Raw genomic sequence first — 20,797 nt, 5'->3', positions numbered from 1 at the left:
TTTTTTTATTTCTGAGCCATTAGTGCACTTAATTCCTGCATGATTCCCTTGACTTTGTTGTATAGATGAATCACTCACGAGGACTCTCGACAGGAACTGTTGTGCGTTTGTATGGTGATGCGTGTATTAAACCTGTAATATGCCATATCAGACCTAATGACCGCTTGTTGTCAAATTCCACTCCTACCGGGCCATTCAGTAGCTTTTTGTTTTTTTAAAACTAGCTTGGCACCTCCCTCGCTGTATAAAAGCGGCCCTCACCCCCCCCCCCCCCCCCCCCCCCCATTCCCGACAAAAGTCTCGTTATGGCGGAATCGATGAAGCGAGCTCGTCAAATTGTTAAACTGCTAAAGTTGTTACCTCCCTCTTCACTTGTCATTGTGGAACATGTAACCTTCAGCGGGAGAAGGTTCTGGCAAAGTGAGACTGGTAACCGGTGACACTCCTCAGGAGGTTCCTATAGTTTAGCTATTATCATTTATCCTTCCATTTGTCCTTTGTGTGCCTCTGTAGTGCAGTGGCTTTGCTGTGTGTTATTTACAAATGTGTTGCGGTTTCTGTGGCCCTCTAGTGGTCTGAAAATTCCGTTTATTGCAGCTTTCAGGAAATATATGTCTCCTCTCCTTTCTTTCAGATGTGCTGTGATCTCCTCTATCCCAGCTGGCAATTCTCACACCTTCCAGTGCAATGGAATGGAGGGTCGTTATGTCAGCATTGTGATTCCAGGCAGGAAAGAGTACCTGACACTGTGTGAGGTGGAGGTTTATGGGCACTCCATTGGGGATGCTGTTCCAAAAGGTAGGTACTACTGTCCTCACTGAATAATGCTGTAACAATTCACTAAGATAATAATTACAATTCTGAAAATGTGTTCATCACAAATGTCATAATACAACCAGTCTGTATTTTATGTACATAAAATCTTCAGATACGCAGATGATACTGTATATTTCTCTAACATTTGTTCTTTATGCTCCTGAAAAGCCATGACCAATCATTTGTTAAAGACTCATTGGTTGTCTCCCCCCCCCCCCCCCCCCCCCCCCTCCCCCCTCTTTGTTATTGATTTTCATACTTTTATCAAGGTGTAAATTTGGCACATGGTGGAAATGTAGCTCAGTCTTCAGTATATGGCAGCGGAGTACCTAAAAGAGCCATTGATGGGAATCGAGCTAGCATCTGGCGACAGGGCTCCTGCACCCACACAAAGCATGAATTAAAACCATGGTGGAGACTGGACCTCCAGAATACTTATAAAGTCACCTATGTCACCATCACCAACAGAAAAGACTGTTGTCATACAAGACTCAATGGAGCTGAGATCCGCATCGGAAACTCTCTGAAAAATAATGGAAACTGCAATCCTAGGTAAGATATTACAATTTGAATGAGTAATTCCTCTGTTGCTGTGCTAAGACTAGGGTTTGTACTTTTCAACCTTTTGATGTTAATTCCAACTGCACATAAATGTCTGCATGATTCCCATATGACAGTGCATTTGTGGTACCTCAGTTGGAATTATCAGTATATCACAAGGACAAATCCTAGGAATCTAAAGTGTTTGTAAAGGAACATGTGTATTAGCTAACAGAGGGTTAACAATTAGTGCTAGACATGTACCCCTGAGGTTAGTGTCACAGGTGGAATAAGTGTATTTACGATGTCCATCCGGGTAAGGGATGCAATCCAAGAGCAATGTGGTTGGCAGGTAAGGGTTGGAGTTTTTTAACACGGGTTTGTTTTTTTATTTCTGAGCCATTAGTGCACTTAATTCCTGCATGATTCCCTTGACTTTGTTGTATAGATGAATCACTCACGAGGACTCTCGACAGGAACTGTTGTGCGTTTGTATGGTGATGCGTGTATTAAACCTGTAATATGCCATATCAGACCTAATGACCGCTTGTTGTCAAATTCCACTCCTACCGGGCCATTCAGTAGCTTTTTGTTTTTTTAAAACTAGCTTGGCACCTCCCTCGCTGTATAAAAGCGGCCCTCACCCCCCCCCCCCCACCCCCCCCCCCCCCCCCCCCCCCCCCATTCCCGACAAAAGTCTCGTTATGGCGGAATCGATGAAGCGAGCTCGTCAAATTGTTAAACTGCTAAAGTTGTTACCTCCCTCTTCACTTGTCATTGTGGAACATGTAACCTTCAGCGGGAGAAGGTTCTGGCAAAGTGAGACTGGTAACCGGTGACACTCCTCAGGAGGTTCCTATAGTTTAGCTATTATCATTTATCCTTCCATTTGTCCTTCGTGGGCCTCTGTAGTGCAGTGGCTTTGCTGTGTGTTATTTACAAATGTGTTGCGGTTTCTGTGGCCCTCTAGTGGTCTGAAAATTCCGTTTATTGCAGCTTTCAGGAAATATATGTCTCCTCTCCTTTCTTTCAGATGTGCTGTGATCTCCTCTATCCCAGCTGGCAATTCTCACACCTTCCAGTGCAATGGAATGGAGGGTCGTTATGTCAGCATTGTGATTCCAGGCAGGAAAGAGTACCTGACACTGTGTGAGGTGGAGGTTTATGGGCACTCCATTGGGGATGCTGTTCCAAAAGGTAGGTACTACTGTCCTCACTGAATAATGCTGTAACAATTCACTAAGATAATAATTACAATTCTGAAAATGTGTTCATCACAAATGTCATAATACAACCAGTCTGTATTTTATGTACATAAAATCTTCAGATACGCAGATGATACTGTATATTTCTCTAACATTTGTTCTTTATGCTCCTGAAAAGCCATGACCAATCATTTGTTGAAGACTCATTGGTTGTCTCCCCCCCCCCCCCCTCTTTGTTATTGATTTTCATACTTTTATCAAGGTGTAAATTTGGCACATGGTGGAAATGTAGCTCAGTCTTCAGTATATGGCAGCGGAGTACCTAAAAGAGCCATTGATGGGAATCGAGCTAGCATCTGGCGACAGGGCTCCTGCACCCACACAAAGCATGAATTAAAACCATGGTGGAGACTGGACCTCCAGAATACTTATAAAGTCACCTATGTCACCATCACCAACAGAAAAGACTGTTGTCATACAAGACTCAATGGAGCTGAGATCCGCATCGGAAACTCTCTGAAAAATAATGGAAACTGCAATCCTAGGTAAGATATTACAATTTGAATGAGTAATTCCTCTGTTGCTGTGCTAAGACTAGGGTTTGTACTTTTCAACCTTTTGATGTTAATTCCAACTGCACATAAATGTCTGCATGATTCCCATATGACAGTGCATTTGTGGTACCTCAGTTGGAATTATCAGTATATCACAAGGACAAATCCTAGGAATCTAAAGTGTTTGTAAAGGAACATGTGTAGTAGCTAACAGAGGGTTAACAATTAGTGCTAGACATGTACCCCTGAGGTTAGTGTCACAGGTGGAATAAGTGTATTTACGATGTCCATCCGGGTAAGGGATGCAATCCAAGAGCAATGTGGTTGGCAGGTAAGGGTTGGAGTTTTTTAACACGGGTTTGTTTTTTTATTTCTGAGCCATTAGTGCACTTAATTCCTGCATGATTCCCTTGACTTTGTTGTATAGATGAATCACTCACGAGGACTCTCGACAGGAACTGTTGTGCGTTTGTATGGTGATGCGTGTATTAAACCTGTAATATGCCATATCAGACCTAATGACCGCTTGTTGTCAAATTCCACTCCTACCGGGCCATTCAGTAGCTTTTTGTTTTTTTAAAACTAGCTTGGCACCTCCCTCGCTGTATAAAAGCGGCCCTCACCCCGCCCCCCCCCCCCATTCCCGACAAAAGTCTCGTTATGGCGGAATTGATGAAGCGAGCTCGTCAAATTGTTAAACTGGTAAAGTTGTTACCTCCCTCTTCACTTGTCATTGTGGAACATGTAACCTTCAGCGGGAGAAGGTTCTGGCAAAGTGAGACTGGTAACCGGTGACACTCCTCAGGAGGTTCCTATAGTTTAGCTATTATCATTTATCCTTCCATTTGTCCTTCGTGGGCCTCTGTAGTGCAGTGGCTTTGCTGTGTGTTATTTACAAATGTGTTGCGGTTTCTGTGGCCCTCTAGTGGTCTGAAAATTCCGTTTATTGCAGCTTTCAGGAAATATATGTCTCCTCTCCTTTCTTTCAGATGTGCTGTGATCTCCTCTATCCCAGCTGGCAATTCTCACACCTTCCAGTGCAATGGAATGGAGGGTCGTTATGTCAGCATTGTGATTCCAGGCAGGAAAGAGTACCTGACACTGTGTGAGGTGGAGGTTTATGGGCACTCCATTGGGGATGCTGTTCCAAAAGGTAGGTACTACTGTCCTCACTGAATAATGCTGTAACAATTCACTAAGATAATAATTACAATTCTGAAAATGTGTTCATCACAAATGTCATAATACAACCAGTCTGTATTTTATGTACATAAAATCTTCAGATACGCAGATGATACTGTATATTTCTCTAACATTTGTTCTTTATGCTCCTGAAAAGCCATGACCAATCATTTGTTAAAGACTCATTGGTTGTCTCCCCCGCCCCCCCCCCCCCTCTTTGTTATTGATTTTCATACTTTTATCAAGGTGTAAATTTGGCACATGGTGGAAATGTAGCTCAGTCTTCAGTATATGGCAGCGGAGTACCTAAAAGAGCCATTGATGGGAATCGAGCTAGCATCTGGCGACAGGGCTCCTGCACCCACACAAAGCATGAATTAAAACCATGGTGGAGACTGGACCTCCAGAATACTTATAAAGTCACCTATGTCACCATCACCAACAGAAAAGACTGTTGTCATACAAGACTCAATGGAGCTGAGATCCGCATCGGAAACTCTCTGAAAAATAATGGAAACGGCAATCCTAGGTAAGATATTACAATTTGAATGAGTAATTCCTCTGTTGCTGTGCTAAGACTAGGGTTTGTACTTTTCAACCTTTTGATGTTAATTCCAATACAACTGCACATAAATGTCTGCATGATTCCCATATGACAGTGCATTTGTGGTACCTCAGTTGGAATTATCAGTATATCACAAGGACAAATCCTAGGAATCTAAAGTGTTTGTAAAGGAACATGTGTATTAGCTAACAGAGGGTTAACAATTAGTGCTAGACATGTACCCCTGAGGTTAGTGTCACAGGTGGAATAAGTGTATTTACGATGTCCATCCGGGTAAGGGATGCAATCCAAGAGCAATGTGGTTGGCAGGTAAGGGTTGGAGTTTTTTAACACGGGTTTGTTTTTTTATTTCTGAGCCATTAGTGCACTTAATTCCTGCATGATTCCCTTGACTTTGTTGTATAGATGAATCACTCACGAGGACTCTCGACAGGAACTGTTGTGCGTTTGTATGGTGATGCGTGTATTAAACCTGTAATATGCCATATCAGACCTAATGACCGCTTGTTGTCAAATTCCACTCCTACCGGGCCATTCAGTAGCTTTTTGTTTTTTTAAAACTAGCTTGGCACCTCCCTCGCTGTATAAAAGCGGCCCTCACCCCGCCCCCCCCCCCCCCCCCATTCCCGACAAAAGTCTCGTTATGGCGGAATCGATGAAGCGAGCTCGTCAAATTGTTAAACTGGTAAAGTTGTTACCTCCCTCTTCACTTGTCATTGTGGAACATGTAACCTTCAGCGGGAGAAGGTTCTGGCAAAGTGAGACTGGTAACCGGTGACACTCCTCAGGAGGTTCCTATAGTTTAGCTATTATCATTTATCCTTCCATTTGTCCTTCGTGGGCCTCTGTAGTGCAGTGGCTTTGCTGTGTGTTATTTACAAATGTGTTGCGGTTTCTGTGGCCCTCTAGTGGTCTGAAAATTCCGTTTATTGCAGCTTTCAGGAAATATATGTCTCCTCTCCTTTCTTTCAGATGTGCTGTGATCTCCTCTATCCCAGCTGGCAATTCTCACACCTTCCAGTGCAGTGGAATGGAGGGTCGTTATGTCAGCATTGTGATTCCAGGCAGGAAAGAGTACCTGACACTGTGTGAGGTGGAGGTTTATGGGCACTCCATTGGGGATGCTGTTCCAAAAGGTAGGTACTACTGTCCTCACTGAATAATGCTGTAACAATTCACTAAGATAATAATTACAATTCTGAAAATGTGTTCATCACAAATGTCATAATACAACCAGTCTGTATTTTATGTACATAAAATCTTCAGATACGCAGATGATACTGTATATTTCTCTAACATTTGTTCTTTATGCTCCTGAAAAGCCATGACCAATCATTTGTTGAAGACTCATTGGTTGTCTCCCCCCCCCCCCCCTCTTTGTTATTGATTTTCATACTTTTATCAAGGTGTAAATTTGGCACATGGTGGAAATGTAGCTCAGTCTTCAGTATATGGCAGCGGAGTACCTAAAAGAGCCATTGATGGGAATCGAGCTAGCATCTGGCGACAGGGCTCCTGCACCCACACAAAGCATGAATTAAAACCATGGTGGAGACTGGACCTCCAGAATACTTATAAAGTCACCTATGTCACCATCACCAACAGAAAAGACTGTTGTCATACAAGACTCAATGGAGCTGAGATCCGCATCGGAAACTCTCTGAAAAATAATGGAAACTGCAATCCTAGGTAAGATATTACAATTTGAATGAGTAATTCCTCTGTTGCTGTGCTAAGACTAGGGTTTGTACTTTTCAACCTTTTGATGTTAATTCCAATACAACTGCACATAAATGTCTGCATGATTCCCATATGACAGTGCATTTGTGGTACCTCAGTTGGAATTATCAGTATATCACAAGGACAAATCCTAGGAATCTAAAGTGTTTGTAAAGGAACATGTGTATTAGCTAACAGAGGGTTAACAATTAGTGCTAGACATGTACCCCTGAGGTTAGTGTCACAGGTGGAATAAGTGTATTTACGATGTCCATCCGGGTAAGGGATGCAATCCAAGAGCAATGTGGTTGGCAGGTAAGGGTTGGAGTTTTTTAACACGGGTTTGTTTTTTTATTTCTGAGCCATTAGTGCACTTAATTCCTGCATGATTCCCTTGACTTTGTTGTATAGATGAATCACTCACGAGGACTCTCGACAGGAACTGTTGTGCGTTTGTATGGTGATGCGTGTATTAAACCTGTAATATGCCATATCAGACCTAATGACCGCTTGTTGTCAAATTCCACTCCTACCGGGCCATTCAGTAGCTTTTTGTTTTTTTAAAACTAGCTTGGCACCTCCCTCGCTGTATAAAAGCGGCCCTCACCCCGCCCCCCCCCCCCCCCCCATTCCCGACAAAAGTCTCGTTATGGCGGAATCGATGAAGCGAGCTCGTCAAATTGTTAAACTGCTAAAGTTGTTACCTCCCTCTTCACTTGTCATTGTGGAACATGTAACCTTCAGCGGGAGAAGGTTCTGGCAAAGTGAGACTGGTAACCGGTGACACTCCTCAGGAGGTTCCTATAGTTTAGCTATTATCATTTATCCTTCCATTTGTCCTTCGTGGGCCTCTGTAGTGCAGTGGCTTTGCTGTGTGTTATTTACAAATGTGTTGCGATTTCTGTGGCCCTCTAGTGGTCTGAAAATTCCGTTTATTGCAGCTTTCAGGAAATATATGTCTCCTCTCCTTTCTTTCAGATGTGCTGTGATCTCCTCTATCCCAGCTGGCAATTCTCACACCTTCCAGTGCAATGGAATGGAGGGTCGTTATGTCAGCATTGTGATTCCAGGCAGGAAAGAGTACCTGACACTGTGTGAGGTGGAGGTTTATGGGCACTCCATTGGGGATGCTGTTCCAAAAGGTAGGTACTACTGTCCTCACTGAATAATGCTGTAACAATTCACTAAGATAATAATTACAATTCTGAAAATGTGTTCATCACAAATGTCATAATACAACCAGTCTGTATTTTATGTACATAAAATCTTCAGATATGCAGATGATACTGTATATTTCTGTAACATTTGTTCTTTATGCTCCTGAAAAACCATGACAATCATTTGTTGAAGACTCATTGGTTGTCTCCCCCCCCCCCCTCTTTGTTATTGATTTTCATACTTTTATCAAGGTGTAAATTTGGCACATGGTGGAAATGTAGCTCAGTCTTCAGTATATGGCAGCGGAGTACCTAAAAGAGCCATTGATGGGAATCGAGCTAGCATCCGGCGACAGGGCTCCTGCACCCACACAAAGCATGAATTAAAACCATGGTGGAGACTGGACCTCCAGAATACTTATAAAGTCACCTATGTCACCATCACCAACAGAAAAGACTGTTGTCATACAAGACTCAATGGAGCTGAGATCCGCATCGGAAACTCTCTGAAAAATAATGGAAACGGCAATCCTAGGTAAGATATTACAATTTGAATGAGTAATTCCTCTGTTGCTGTGCTAAGACTAGGGTTTGTACTTTTCAACCTTTTGATGTTAATTCCAATACAACTGCACATAAATGTCTACATGATTCCTATATGACAATGCATTTGTGGTACCTCAGTTGGAATTATCAGTATATCACAAGGACAAATCCTAGGAATCTAAAGTGTTTGTAAAGGAACATGTGTATTAGCTAACAGAGGGTTAACAATTAGTGCTAGACATGTACCCCTGAGGTTAGTGTCACAGGTGGAATAAGTGCATTTACAATGTCCATCCGGGTAAGGGATGCAATCCAAGAGCAATGTGGTTGGCAGGTAAGGGTTGGAGTTTTTTAACACGGGTTTGTTTTTTTATTTCTGAGCCATTAATGCACTTAATTCCTGCATGATTCCCTTGACTTTGTTGTATAGATGAATCACTCACGAGGACTCTCGACAGGAACTGTTGTGCGTTTGTATGGTGATGCGTGTATTAAACCCGTAATATGCCATATCAGACATAATGACCGCTTGTTGTCAAATTCCACTCCTACCGGGCCATTCAGTAGCTTTTTGTTTTTTTAAAACTAGCTTGGCACCTCCCTCGCTGTATAAAAGCGGCCCTCACCCCGCCCCCCCCCCCCCATTCCCGACAAAAGTCTCGTTATGGCGGAATTGATGAAGCGAGCTCGTCAAATTGTTAAACTGGTAAAGTTGTTACCTCCCTCTTCACTTGTCATTGTGGAACATGTAACCTTCAGCGGGAGAAGGTTCTGGCAAAGTGAGACTGGTAACCGGTGACACTCCTCAGGAGGTTCCTATAGTTTAGCTATTATCATTTATCCTTCCATTTGTCCTTCGTGGGCCTCTGTAGTGCAGTGGCTTTGCTGTGTGTTATTTACAAATGTGTTGCGGTTTCTGTGGCCCTCTAGTGGTCTGAAAATTCCGTTTATTGCAGCTTTCAGGAAATATATGTCTCCTCTCCTTTCTTTCAGATGTGCTGTGATCTCCTCTATCCCAGCTGGCAATTCTCACACCTTCCAGTGCAATGGAATGGAGGGTCGTTATGTCAGCATTGTGATTCCAGGCAGGAAAGAGTACCTGACACTGTGTGAGGTGGAGGTTTATGGGCACTCCATTGGGGATGCTGTTCCAAAAGGTAGGTACTACTGTCCTCACTGAATAATGCTGTAACAATTCACTAAGATAATAATTACAATTCTGAAAATGTGTTCATCACAAATGTCATAATACAACCAGTCTGTATTTTATGTACATAAAATCTTCAGATATGCAGATGATACTGTATATTTCTCTAACATTTGTTCTTTATGCTCCTGAAAAACCATGACAATCATTTGTTGAAGACTCATTGGTTGTCTCCCCCCCCCTCTTTGTTATTGATTTTCATACTTTTATCAAGGTGTAAATTTGGCACATGGTGGAAATGTAGCTCAGTCTTCAGTATATGGCAGCGGAGTACCTAAAAGAGCCATTGATGGGAATCGAGCTAGCATCTGGCGACAGGGCTCCTGCACCCACACAAAGCATGAATTAAAACCATGGTGGAGACTGGACCTCCAGAATACTTATAAAGTCACCTATGTCACCATCACCAACAGAAAAGACTGTTGTCATACAAGACTCAATGGAGCTGAGATCCGCATCGGAAACTCTCTGAAAAATAATGGAAACTGCAATCCTAGGTAGGATATTACAATTTGAATGAGTAATTCCTCTGTTGCTGTGCTAAGACTAGGGTTTGTACTTTTCAACCTTTTGATGTTAATTCCAATACAACTGCACATAAATGTCTGCATGATTCCCATATGACAATGCACTTGTGGTACCTCAGTTGGAATTATCAGTATATCACAAGGACAAATCCTAGGAATCTAAAGTGTTTGTAAAGGAACATGTGTATTAGCTAACAGAGGGTTAACAATTAGTGCTAGACATGTACCCCTGAGGTTAGTGTCACAGGTGGAATAAGTGCATTTACAATGTCCATCCGGGTAAGGGATGCAATCCAAGAGCAATGTGGTTGGCAGGTAAGGGTTGGAGTTTTTTAACACGGGTTTGTTTTTTTATTTCTGAGCCATTAATGCACTTAATTCCTGCATGATTCCCTTGACTTTGTTGTATAGATGAATCACTCACGAGGACTCTCGACAGGAACTGTTGTGCGTTTGTATGGTGATGCGTGTATTAAACCCGTAATATGCCATATCAGACATAATGACCGCTTGTTGTCAAATTCCACTCCTACCGGGCCATTCAGTAGCTTTTTGTTTTTTTAAAACTAGCTTGGCACCTCCCTCGCTGTATAAAAGCGGCCCTCACCCCGCCCCCCCCCCCCCCATTCCCGACAAAAGTCTCGTTATGGCGGAATTGATGAAGCGAGCTCGTCAAATTGTTAAACTGGTAAAGTTGTTACCTCCCTCTTCACTTGTCATTGTGGAACATGTAACCTTCAGCGGGAGAAGGTTCTGGCAAAGTGAGACTGGTAACCGGTGACACTCCTCAGGAGGTTCCTATAGTTTAGCTATTATCATTTATCCTTCCATTTGTCCTTCGTGGGCCTCTGTAGTGCAGTGGCTTTGCTGTGTGTTATTTACAAATGTGTTGCGGTTTCTGTGGCCCTCTAGTGGTCTGAAAATTCCGTTTATTGCAGCTTTCAGGAAATATATGTCTCCTCTCCTTTCTTTCAGATGTGCTGTGATCTCCTCTATCCCAGCTGGCAATTCTCACACCTTCCAGTGCAATGGAATGGAGGGTCGTTATGTCAGCATTGTGATTCCAGGCAGGAAAGAGTACCTGACACTGTGTGAGGTGGAGGTTTATGGGCACTCCATTGGGGATGCTGTTCCAAAAGGTAGGTACTACTGTCCTCACTGAATAATGCTGTAACAATTCACTAAGATAATAATTACAATTCTGAAAATGTGTTCATCACAAATGTCATAATACAACCAGTCTGTATTTTATGTACATAAAATCTTCAGATATGCAGATGATACTGTATATTTCTCTAACATTTGTTCTTTATGCTCCTGAAAAACCTTGACAATCATTTGTTGAAGACTCATTGGTTGTCTCCCCCCCCCCCCTCTTTGTTATTGATTTTCATACTTTTATCAAGGTGTAAATTTGGCACATGGTGGAAATGTAGCTCAGTCTTCAGTATATGGCAGCGGAGTACCTAAAAGAGCCATTGATGGGAATCGAGCTAGCATCTGGCGACAGGGCTCCTGCACCCACACAAAGCATGAATTAAAACCATGGTGGAGACTGGACCTCCAGAATACTTATAAAGTCACCTATGTCACCATCACCAACAGAAAAGACTGTTGTCATACAAGACTCAATGGAGCTGAGATCCGCATCGGAAACTCTCTGAAAAATAATGGAAACGGCAATCCTAGGTAAGATATTACAATTTGAATGAGTAATTCCTCTGTTGCTGTGCTAAGACTAGGGTTTGTACTTTTCAACCTTTTGATGTTAATTCCAATACAACTGCACATAAATGTCTACATGATTCCTATATGACAATGCATTTGTGGTACCTCAGTTGGAATTATCAGTATATCACAAGGACAAATCCTAGGAATCTAAAGTGTTTGTAAAGGAACATGTGTATTAGCTAACAGAGGGTTAACAATTAGTGCTAGACATGTACCCCTGAGGTTAGTGTCACAGGTGGAATAAGTGTATTTACGATGTCCATCCGGGTAAGGGATGCAATCCAAGAGCAATGTGGTTGGCAGGTAAGGGTTGGAGTTTTTTAACACGGGTTTGTTTTTTTATTTCTGAGCCATTAGTGCACTTAATTCCTGCATGATTCCCTTGACTTTGTTGTATAGATGAATCACTCACGAGGACTCTCGACAGGAACTGTTGTGCGTTTGTATGGTGATGCGTGTATTAAACCTGTAATATGCCATATCAGACCTAATGACCGCTTGTTGTCAAATTCCACTCCTACCGGGCCATTCAGTAGCTTTTTGTTTTTTTAAAACTAGCTTGGCACCTCCCTCGCTGTATAAAAGCGGCCCTCACCCCCCCCCCCCCCCCCCCATTCCCGACAAAAGTCTCGTTATGGCGGAATCGATGAAGCGAGCTCGTCAAATTGTTAAACTGCTAAAGTTGTTACCTCCCTCTTCACTTGTCATTGTGGAACATGTAACCTTCAGCGGGAGAAGGTTCTGGCAAAGTGAGACTGGTAACCGGTGACACTCCTCAGGAGGTTCCTATAGTTTAGCTATTATCATTTATCCTTCCATTTGTCCTTCGTGGGCCTCTGTAGTGCAGTGGCTTTGCTGTGTGTTATTTACAAATGTGTTGCGGTTTCTGTGGCCCTCTAGTGGTCTGAAAATTCCGTTTATTGCAGCTTTCAGGAAATATATGTCTCCTCTCCTTTCTTTCAGATGTGCTGTGATCTCCTCTATCCCAGCTGGCAATTCTCACACCTTCCAGTGCAGTGGAATGGAGGGTCGTTATGTCAGCATTGTGATTCCAGGCAGGAAAGAGTACCTGACACTGTGTGAGGTGGAGGTTTATGGGCACTCCATTGGGGATGCTGTTCCAAAAGGTAGGTACTACTGTCCTCACTGAATAATGCTGTAACAATTCACTAAGATAATAATTACAATTCTGAAAATGTGTTCATCACAAATGTCATAATACAACCAGTCTGTATTTTATGTACATAAAATCTTCAGATACGCAGATGATACTGTATATTTCTCTAACATTTGTTCTTTATGCTCCTGAAAAGCCATGACCAATCATTTGTTGAAGACTCATTGGTTGTCTCCCCCCCCCCCCCCTCTTTGTTATTGATTTTCATGCTTTTATCAAGGTGTAAATTTGGCACATGGTGGAAATGTAGCTCAGTCTTCAGTATATGGCAGCGGAGTACCTAAAAGAGCCATTGATGGGAATCGAGCTAGCATCTGGCGACAGGGCTCCTGCACCCACACAAAGCATGAATTAAAACCATGGTGGAGACTGGACCTCCAGAATACTTATAAAGTCACCTATGTCACCATCACCAACAGAAAAGACTGTTGTCATACAAGACTCAATGGAGCTGAGATCCGCATCGGAAACTCTCTGAAAAATAATGGAAACTGTAATCCTAGGTAAGATATTACAATTTGAATGAGTAATTCCTCTGTTGCCGTGCTAAGACTAGGGTTTGTACTTTTCAACCTTTTGATGTTAATTCCAATACAACTGCACATAAATGTCTGCATGATTCCCATATGACAGTGCATTTGTGGTACCTCAGTTGGAATTATCAGTATATCACAAGGACAAATCCTAGGAATCTAAAGTGTTTGTAAAGGAACATGTGTATTAGCTAACAGAGGGTTAACAATTAGTGCTAGACATGTACCCCTGAGGTTAGTGTCACAGGTGGAATAAGTGTATTTACGATGTCCATCCGGGTAAGGGATGCAATCCAAGAGCAATGTGGTTGGCAGGTAAGGGTTGGAGTTTTTTAACACGGGTTTGTTTTTTTATTTCTGAGCCATTAGTGCACTTAATTCCTGCATGATTCCCTTGACTTTGTTGTATAGATGAATCACTCACGAGGACTCTCGACAGGAACTGTTGTGCGTTTGTATGGTGATGCGTGTATTAAACCTGTAATATGCCATATCAGACCTAATGACCGCTTGTTGTCAAATTCCACTCCTACCGGGCCATTCAGTAGCTTTTTGTTTTTTTAAAACTAGCTTGGCACCTCCCTCGCTGTATAAAAGCGGCCCTCACCCCGCCCCCCGCCCCCCCATTCCCGACAAAAGTCTCGTTATGGCGGAATCGATGAAGCGAGCTCGTCAAATTGTTAAACTGCTAAAGTTGTTACCTCCCTCTTCACTTGTCATTGTGGAACATGTAACCTTCAGCGGGAGAAGGTTCTGGCAAAGTGAGACTGGTAACCGGTGACACTCCTCAGGAGGTTCCTATAGTTTAGCTATTATCATTTATCCTTCCATTTGTCCTTCGTGGGCCTCTGTAGTGCAGTGGCTTTGCTGTGTGTTATTTACAAATGTGTTGCGGTTTCTGTGGCCCTCTAGTGGTCTGAAAATTCCGTTTATTGCAGCTTTCAGGAAATATATGTCTCCTCTCCTTTCTTTCAGATGTGCTGTGATCTCCTCTATCCCAGCTGGCAATTCTCACACCTTCCAGTGCAATGGAATGGAGGGTCGTTATGTCAGCATTGTGATTCCAGGCAGGAAAGAGTACCTGACACTGTGTGAGGTGGAGGTTTATGGGCACTCCATTGGGGATGCTGTTCCAAAAGGTAGGTACTACTGTCCTCACTGAATAATGCTGTAACAATTCACTAAGATAATAATTACAATTCTGAAAATGTGTTCATCACAAATGTCATAATACAACCAGTCTGTATTTTATGTACATAAAATCTTCAGATACGCAGATGATACTGTATATTTCTCTAACATTTGTTCTTTATGCTCCTGAAAAGCCATGACCAATCATTTGTTGAAGACTCATTGGTTGTCTCCCCCCCCCCCCCTCTTTGTTATTGATTTTCATACTTTTATCAAGGTGTAAATTTGGCACATGGTGGAAATGTAGCTCAGTCTTCAGTATATGGCAGCGGAGTACCTAAAAGAGCCATTGATGGGAATCGAGCTAGCATCTGGCGACAGGGCTCCTGCACCCACACAAAGCATGAATTAAAACCATGGTGGAGACTGGACCTCCAGAATACTTATAAAGTCACCTATGTCACCATCACCAACAGAAAATACTGTTGTCATACAAGACTCAATGGAGCTGAGATCCGCATCGGAAACTCTCTGAAAAATAATGGAAACTGCAATCCTAGGTAAGATATTACAATTTGAATGAGTAATTCCTCTGTTGCTGTGCTAAGACTAGGGTTTGTACTTTTCAACCTTTTGATGTTAATTCCAATACAACTGCACATAAATGTCTGCATGATTCCCATATGACAGTGCATTTGTGGTACCTCAGTTGGAATTATCAGTATATCACAAGGACAAATCCTAGGAATCTAAAGTGTTTGTAAAGGAACATGTGTATTAGCTAACAGAGGGTTAACAATTAGTGCTAGACATGTACCCCTGAGGTTAGTGTCACAGGTGGAATAAGTGTATTTACGATGTCCATCCGGGTAAGGGATGCAATCCAAGAGCAATGTGGTTGGCAGGTAAGGGTTGGAGTTTTTTAACACGGGTTTGTTTTTTTATTTCTGAGCCATTAGTGCACTTAATTCCTGCATGATTCCCTTGACTTTGTTGTATAGATGAATCACTCACGAGGACTCTCGACAGGAACTGTTGTGCGTTTGCATGGTGATGCGTGTATTAAACCTGTAATATGCCATATCAGACCTAATGACCGCTTGTTGTCAAATTCCACTCCTACCGGGCCATTCAGTAGCTTTTTGTTTTTTTAAAACTAGCTTGGCACCTCCCTCGCTGTATAAAAGCGGCCCTCACCCCCCCCCCCCCCCCCCATTCCCGACAAAAGTCTCGTTATGGCGGAATCGATGAAGCGAGCTCGTCAAATTGTTAAACTGCTAAAGTTGTTACCTCCCTCTTCACTTGTCATTGTGGAACATGTAACCTTCAGCGGGAGAAGGTTCTGGCAAAGTGAGACTGGTAACCGGTGACACTCCTCAGGAGGTTCCTATAGTTTAGCTATTATCATTTATCCTTCCATTTGTCCTTCGTGGGCCTCTGTAGTGCAGTGGCTTTGCTGTGTGTTATTTACAAATGTGTTGCGGTTTCTGTGGCCCTCTAGTGGTCTGAAAATTCCGTTTATTGCAGCTTTCAGGAAATATATGTCTCCTCTCCTTTCTTTCAGATGTGCTGTGATCTCCTCTATCCCAGCTGGCAATTCTCACACCTTCCAGTGCAATGGAATGGAGGGTCGTTATGTCAGCATTGTGATTCCAGGCAGGAAAGAGTACCTGACACTGTGTGAGGTGGAGGTTTATGGGCACTCCATTGGGGATGCTGTTCCAAAAGGTAGGTACTACTGTCCTCACTGAATAATGCTGTAACAATTCACTAAGATAATAATTACAATTCTGAAAATGTGTTCATCACAAATGTCATAATACAACCAGTCTGTATTTTATGTACATAAAATCTTCAGATACGCAGATGATACTGTATATTTCTCTAACATTTGTTCTTTATGCTCCTGAAAAGCCATGACCAATCATTTGTTGAAGACTCATTGGTTGTCTCCCCCCCCCCCCCCCCTCTTTGTTATTGATTTTCATACTTTTATCAAGGTGTAAATTTGGCACATGGTGGAAATGTAGCTCAGTCTTCAGTATATGGCAGCGGAGTACCTAAAAGAGCCATTGATGGGAATCGAGCTAGCATCTGGCGACAGGGCTCCTGCACCCACACAAAGCATGAATTAAAACCATGGTGGAGACTGGACCTCCAGAATACTTATAAAGTCACCTATGTCACCATCACCAACAGAAAAGACTGTTGTCATACAAGACTCAATGGAGCTGAGATCCGCATCGGAAACTCTCTGAAAAATAATGGAAACTGCAATCCTAGGTAAGATATTACAATTTGAATGAGTAATTCCTCTGTTGCTGTGCTAAGACTAGGGTTTGTACTTTTCAACCTTTTGATGTTAATTCCAATACAACTGCACATAAATGTCTGCATGATTCCCATATGACAGTGCATTTGTGGTACCTCAGTTGGAATTATCAGTATATCACAAGGACAAATCCTAGGAATCTAAAGTGTTTGTAAAGGAACATGTGTATTAGCTAACAGAGGGTTAACAATTAGTGCTAGACATGTACCCCTGAGGTTAGTGTCACAGGTGGAATAAGTGTATTTACAATGTCCATCCGGCTAAGGGATGCAATCCAAGAGCAATGTGGTTGGCAGGTAAGGGTTGGAGTTTTTTAACACGGGTTTGTTTTTTTATTTCTGAGCCATTAGTGCACTTAATTCCTGCATGATTCCCTTGACTTTGTTGTATAGATGAATCACTCACGAGGACTCTCGACAGGAACTGTTGTGCGTTTGTATGGTGATGCGTGTATTAAACCTGTAATATGCCATATCAGACCTAATGACCGCTTGTTGTCAAATTCCACTCCTACCGGGCCATTCAGTAGCTTTTTGTTTTTTTAAAAACTAGCTTGGCACCTCCCTCGCTGTATAAAAGCGGCCCTCACCCCGCCCCCCCCCCCCCCCCATTCCCGACAAAAGTCTCGTTATGGCGGAATTGATGAAGCGAGCTCGTCAAATTGTTAAACTGCTAAAGTTGTTACCTCCCTCTTCACTTGTCATTGTGGAACATGTAACCTTCAGCGGGAGAAGGTTCTGGCAAAGTGAGACTGGTAACCGGTGACACTCCTCAGGAGGTTCCTATAGTTTAGCTATTATCATTTATCCTTCCATTTGTCCTTCGTGGGCCTCTGTAGTGCAGTGGCTTTGCTGTGTGTTATTTACAAATGTGTTGCGGTTTCTGTGGCCCTCTAGTGGTCTGAAAATTCCGTTTATTGCAGCTTTCAGGAAATATATGTCTCCTCTCCTTTCTTTCAGATGTGCTGTGATCTCCTCTATCCCAGCTGGCAATTCTCACACCTTCCAGTGCAATGGAATGGAGGGTCGTTATGTCAGCATTGTGATTCCAGGCAGGAAAGAGTACCTGACACTGTGTGAGGTGGAGGTTTATGGGCACTCCATTGGGGATGCTGTTCCAAAAGGTAGGTACTGCTTTGTGCACTGAATAATGCTGTAACAATTCAGTAAAATAATTACACGTCTCAAAAAGTGTTCATCATCAGGGTCATATAACAAACTAAATAAAAATAAGGTCTTTTTTATACACAAAATCTTCTGAAATTATACATTTCTCTGTTGTCAAATTAGAGATCTCAAGTCACAATTTAAATATTATAGAACAATTTGGTAATCTTTGATCCGATGTGATTTATTTTAAAATGATAGTATAGAGATTACAGCTAATAACTGTTATCGTTACAGCTAAATGGTTGAAAAGTTACATTTTTACAATATTAGATACTTGAAAACATTTTTTTTATAAAGTATTCCTAATATAAATACAGTCAGGATTCGTGAAAAATATTTTTTTTTCCACACTATGATACTGGTGTTAAAATACAATTAGCTGTTTACAATTCTGATGACTGAGTTGTTGTTATGGTTTTATACTAACCAAATTTCAAATATGCAACTTTCTTTTTAACAAGAATTACTTAGTTGATACTTTGACACATGCTCATTTTCATAGACTTGACTGTGGTTTTGTTAGCAGGCAAACTGACATCACCTGCAGGAGTGTGTGTTCATCATTCACATTCAAGATTTCTTTCTGTCTTTGTTACTAATAGCAAAATAAATGGAAAGCTAGCGTGTTGGACACTTTCAGTATAACAGCCACATTAGTGCAGATCCCCATGAACGGGTGTTGCATTTAGACAACTCAAAAAAACTCAACTCAAAAATATTCCTGATTCAGAAACACAAGGCTTAGTTTCATTTACAATCAATTCATGTAGGTAAATATCTGAATAATCTGTGATATTATGACAATAAATAGTCTATCATGTATGTCGCTTTACAGTATGGTTTCAGAATAGCAAAGTGGTAATGACATACATGATTTAGTAATTTGAGATTATAACTGCCTTCTGACACAAATATCCACTCTTGTCTCATTTAAGTGTCTTTACAAGTAAACAAATCAGTAATTACTAGTAAACGGAAAAGTTATTTAGTATACTGTTGTCTTAACTATACTCACTCTACATTACTGTGTCCTTAATGTGAGGTTAGTGTTAAATTTCAGGCTAATGAGCTTTAATGACAGAAAATTAGAAGCATGTAAATTGATCTTTTGTGTACATTTTATTATCCAATTTCAATCTTTTTCTAGAAAAAAACTTGGCACGAGGCGGAACAGCAGTTCAGTCTTCACTGTATGGGAATGGAGTTGCTGGAAGAGCCATTGATGGGAATCGTGCTCACATTTGCACACGCACAAAAAGGCAATATCGACCCTGGTGGAGACTGGACCTCCTGAAGCGTTATGAAGTTAACACTGTCGTCATCACCTCCAATAGCAAAGACTGCTGTCTTGAAAGAATTAGCGAAGCTCAGATACGGATTGGAGACTCCCTGCATGATAATGGAAACATCAATCCTGTGTAAATAATTCTCAATAATTTTAATAATTTTGTTGGAATTGGTCTTTTAAAGAAATGCTGTGGACATAGCAGTAGTGTACACCTTTTCTGCACCATACATTTCCATGTTGGGGTTTTCTTTTAAATTTAAATTTTATATTGCACATCTTTACACATCTTTACACTTCTTTGCCAATTTATCCTCAGTTCAAGAGGCCAGTAGCTAACTTGAGCAGTTTTTTTTTTTAATTCCATTCAAAATTGCAATTTGATCTAAAATTATCTTAGAATGAACAGGGACAAAATATGCTTTTTTCTAGATTCTGCTCTATTTTATAGGTGGTAGTTGCAATTCTGTACATCAAAATTGCAAAATTGAGCAGGTGCTCCAGTATCTACATTTTGGATTGATAAGCTGTAAGAACAAAGCATGTTTTATGCGTTACAATAAAAAACGACTAGTTCAAATAGAAATATAATATAAACTAACAACATACATAATATCTGTATGATTCCCATACAGCAGTCCAGTTGTTTCACCTGAGTAACCTGAGGTCTGCTGTAAATAATCCACAGTATGCCTGTGAGGTTATGTGTGTTTATTAAATGTCTCTCCTCTCTTTTCCTTCAGGTGTGCAGTGATCTCCTCTATCCCAGCTGGCGCATCTCAAACCTTCAAGTGTAATGGGATGGAGGGTCGTTATGTCAACATTGTGGTTCCTAAATGGAAGGAACACCTGACTCTGTGTGAAGTGGAAGTGTTTGGAACTGAAGCTGCTGAAATTATATGTGGGGAATGATTTTTACAGCTGCAATCATGTTCATTCGGCTTACCTCTGTAAGGTTTGAATAAATCTCTTGCATTGCTTTCAAAGGAGAATGGGTGTGAGTAACCTTAATTTTGTCATGAATTTTTAATCTTATTTTTTCTTTGATAAAAATATCATTGAACATTATCTTAATCTTGGTCTGTTGTGATCTAAAGCTCCCAAAAGTTTGAATACAATTTCCAGTCTTATGTGATCCTTTGTCTCACCACTTGGTTGGTTTGCTTGGTTTTGATATGAAAGTATGACATTCCAAAGACTCGGATGTCAAAAACACCAGAAACTTTAATGAATCCTTCAAATCTACAAACACATATGACTTGGTTGCTTACAGCAAGGGGAATTTATTTATATTTTCCATTGGTGAGTTAGAATTTCTGCAGTTAGACAAAGAGTAAATGCCCTTCCTTTCCTCTCAAGTGAGTCCTCTGGTGATGAATTTTGGATGTAACACTAGTTAGGCCCCTGTGCAGCGTTAAGTT

General features: G+C 41.5%; 1 protein-coding gene across 1 annotated transcript in view; it reads left to right on the top strand.

The window, feature by feature from the left end:
* The window catches only part of LOC139916426 (uncharacterized), a 171,555-nt gene extending 151,425 nt beyond the window's left edge, over positions 1-20,130 (top strand). The window contains exons 29-34 of the mRNA XM_078287285.1: positions 5,861-5,998; positions 11,425-11,707; positions 14,435-14,598; positions 16,591-16,873; positions 17,882-18,045; positions 20,120-20,130. Coding sequence (XP_078143411.1) covers positions 5,861-5,998; positions 11,425-11,707; positions 14,435-14,598; positions 16,591-16,873; positions 17,882-18,045; positions 20,120-20,130 — 1,043 coding nt within the window. The remainder of the gene's footprint in view (positions 1-5,860; positions 5,999-11,424; positions 11,708-14,434; positions 14,599-16,590; positions 16,874-17,881; positions 18,046-20,119) is intronic.
* Positions 20,131-20,797: the final 667 nt, after the last annotated feature.

Source organism: Centroberyx gerrardi, chromosome 12 (genome assembly GCF_048128805.1).
Source record: "Centroberyx gerrardi isolate f3 chromosome 12, fCenGer3.hap1.cur.20231027, whole genome shotgun sequence".
NCBI lineage: Eukaryota > Metazoa > Chordata > Actinopteri > Beryciformes > Berycidae > Centroberyx > Centroberyx gerrardi.
This window is presented reverse-complemented; position numbering and strand designations above follow the sequence as displayed.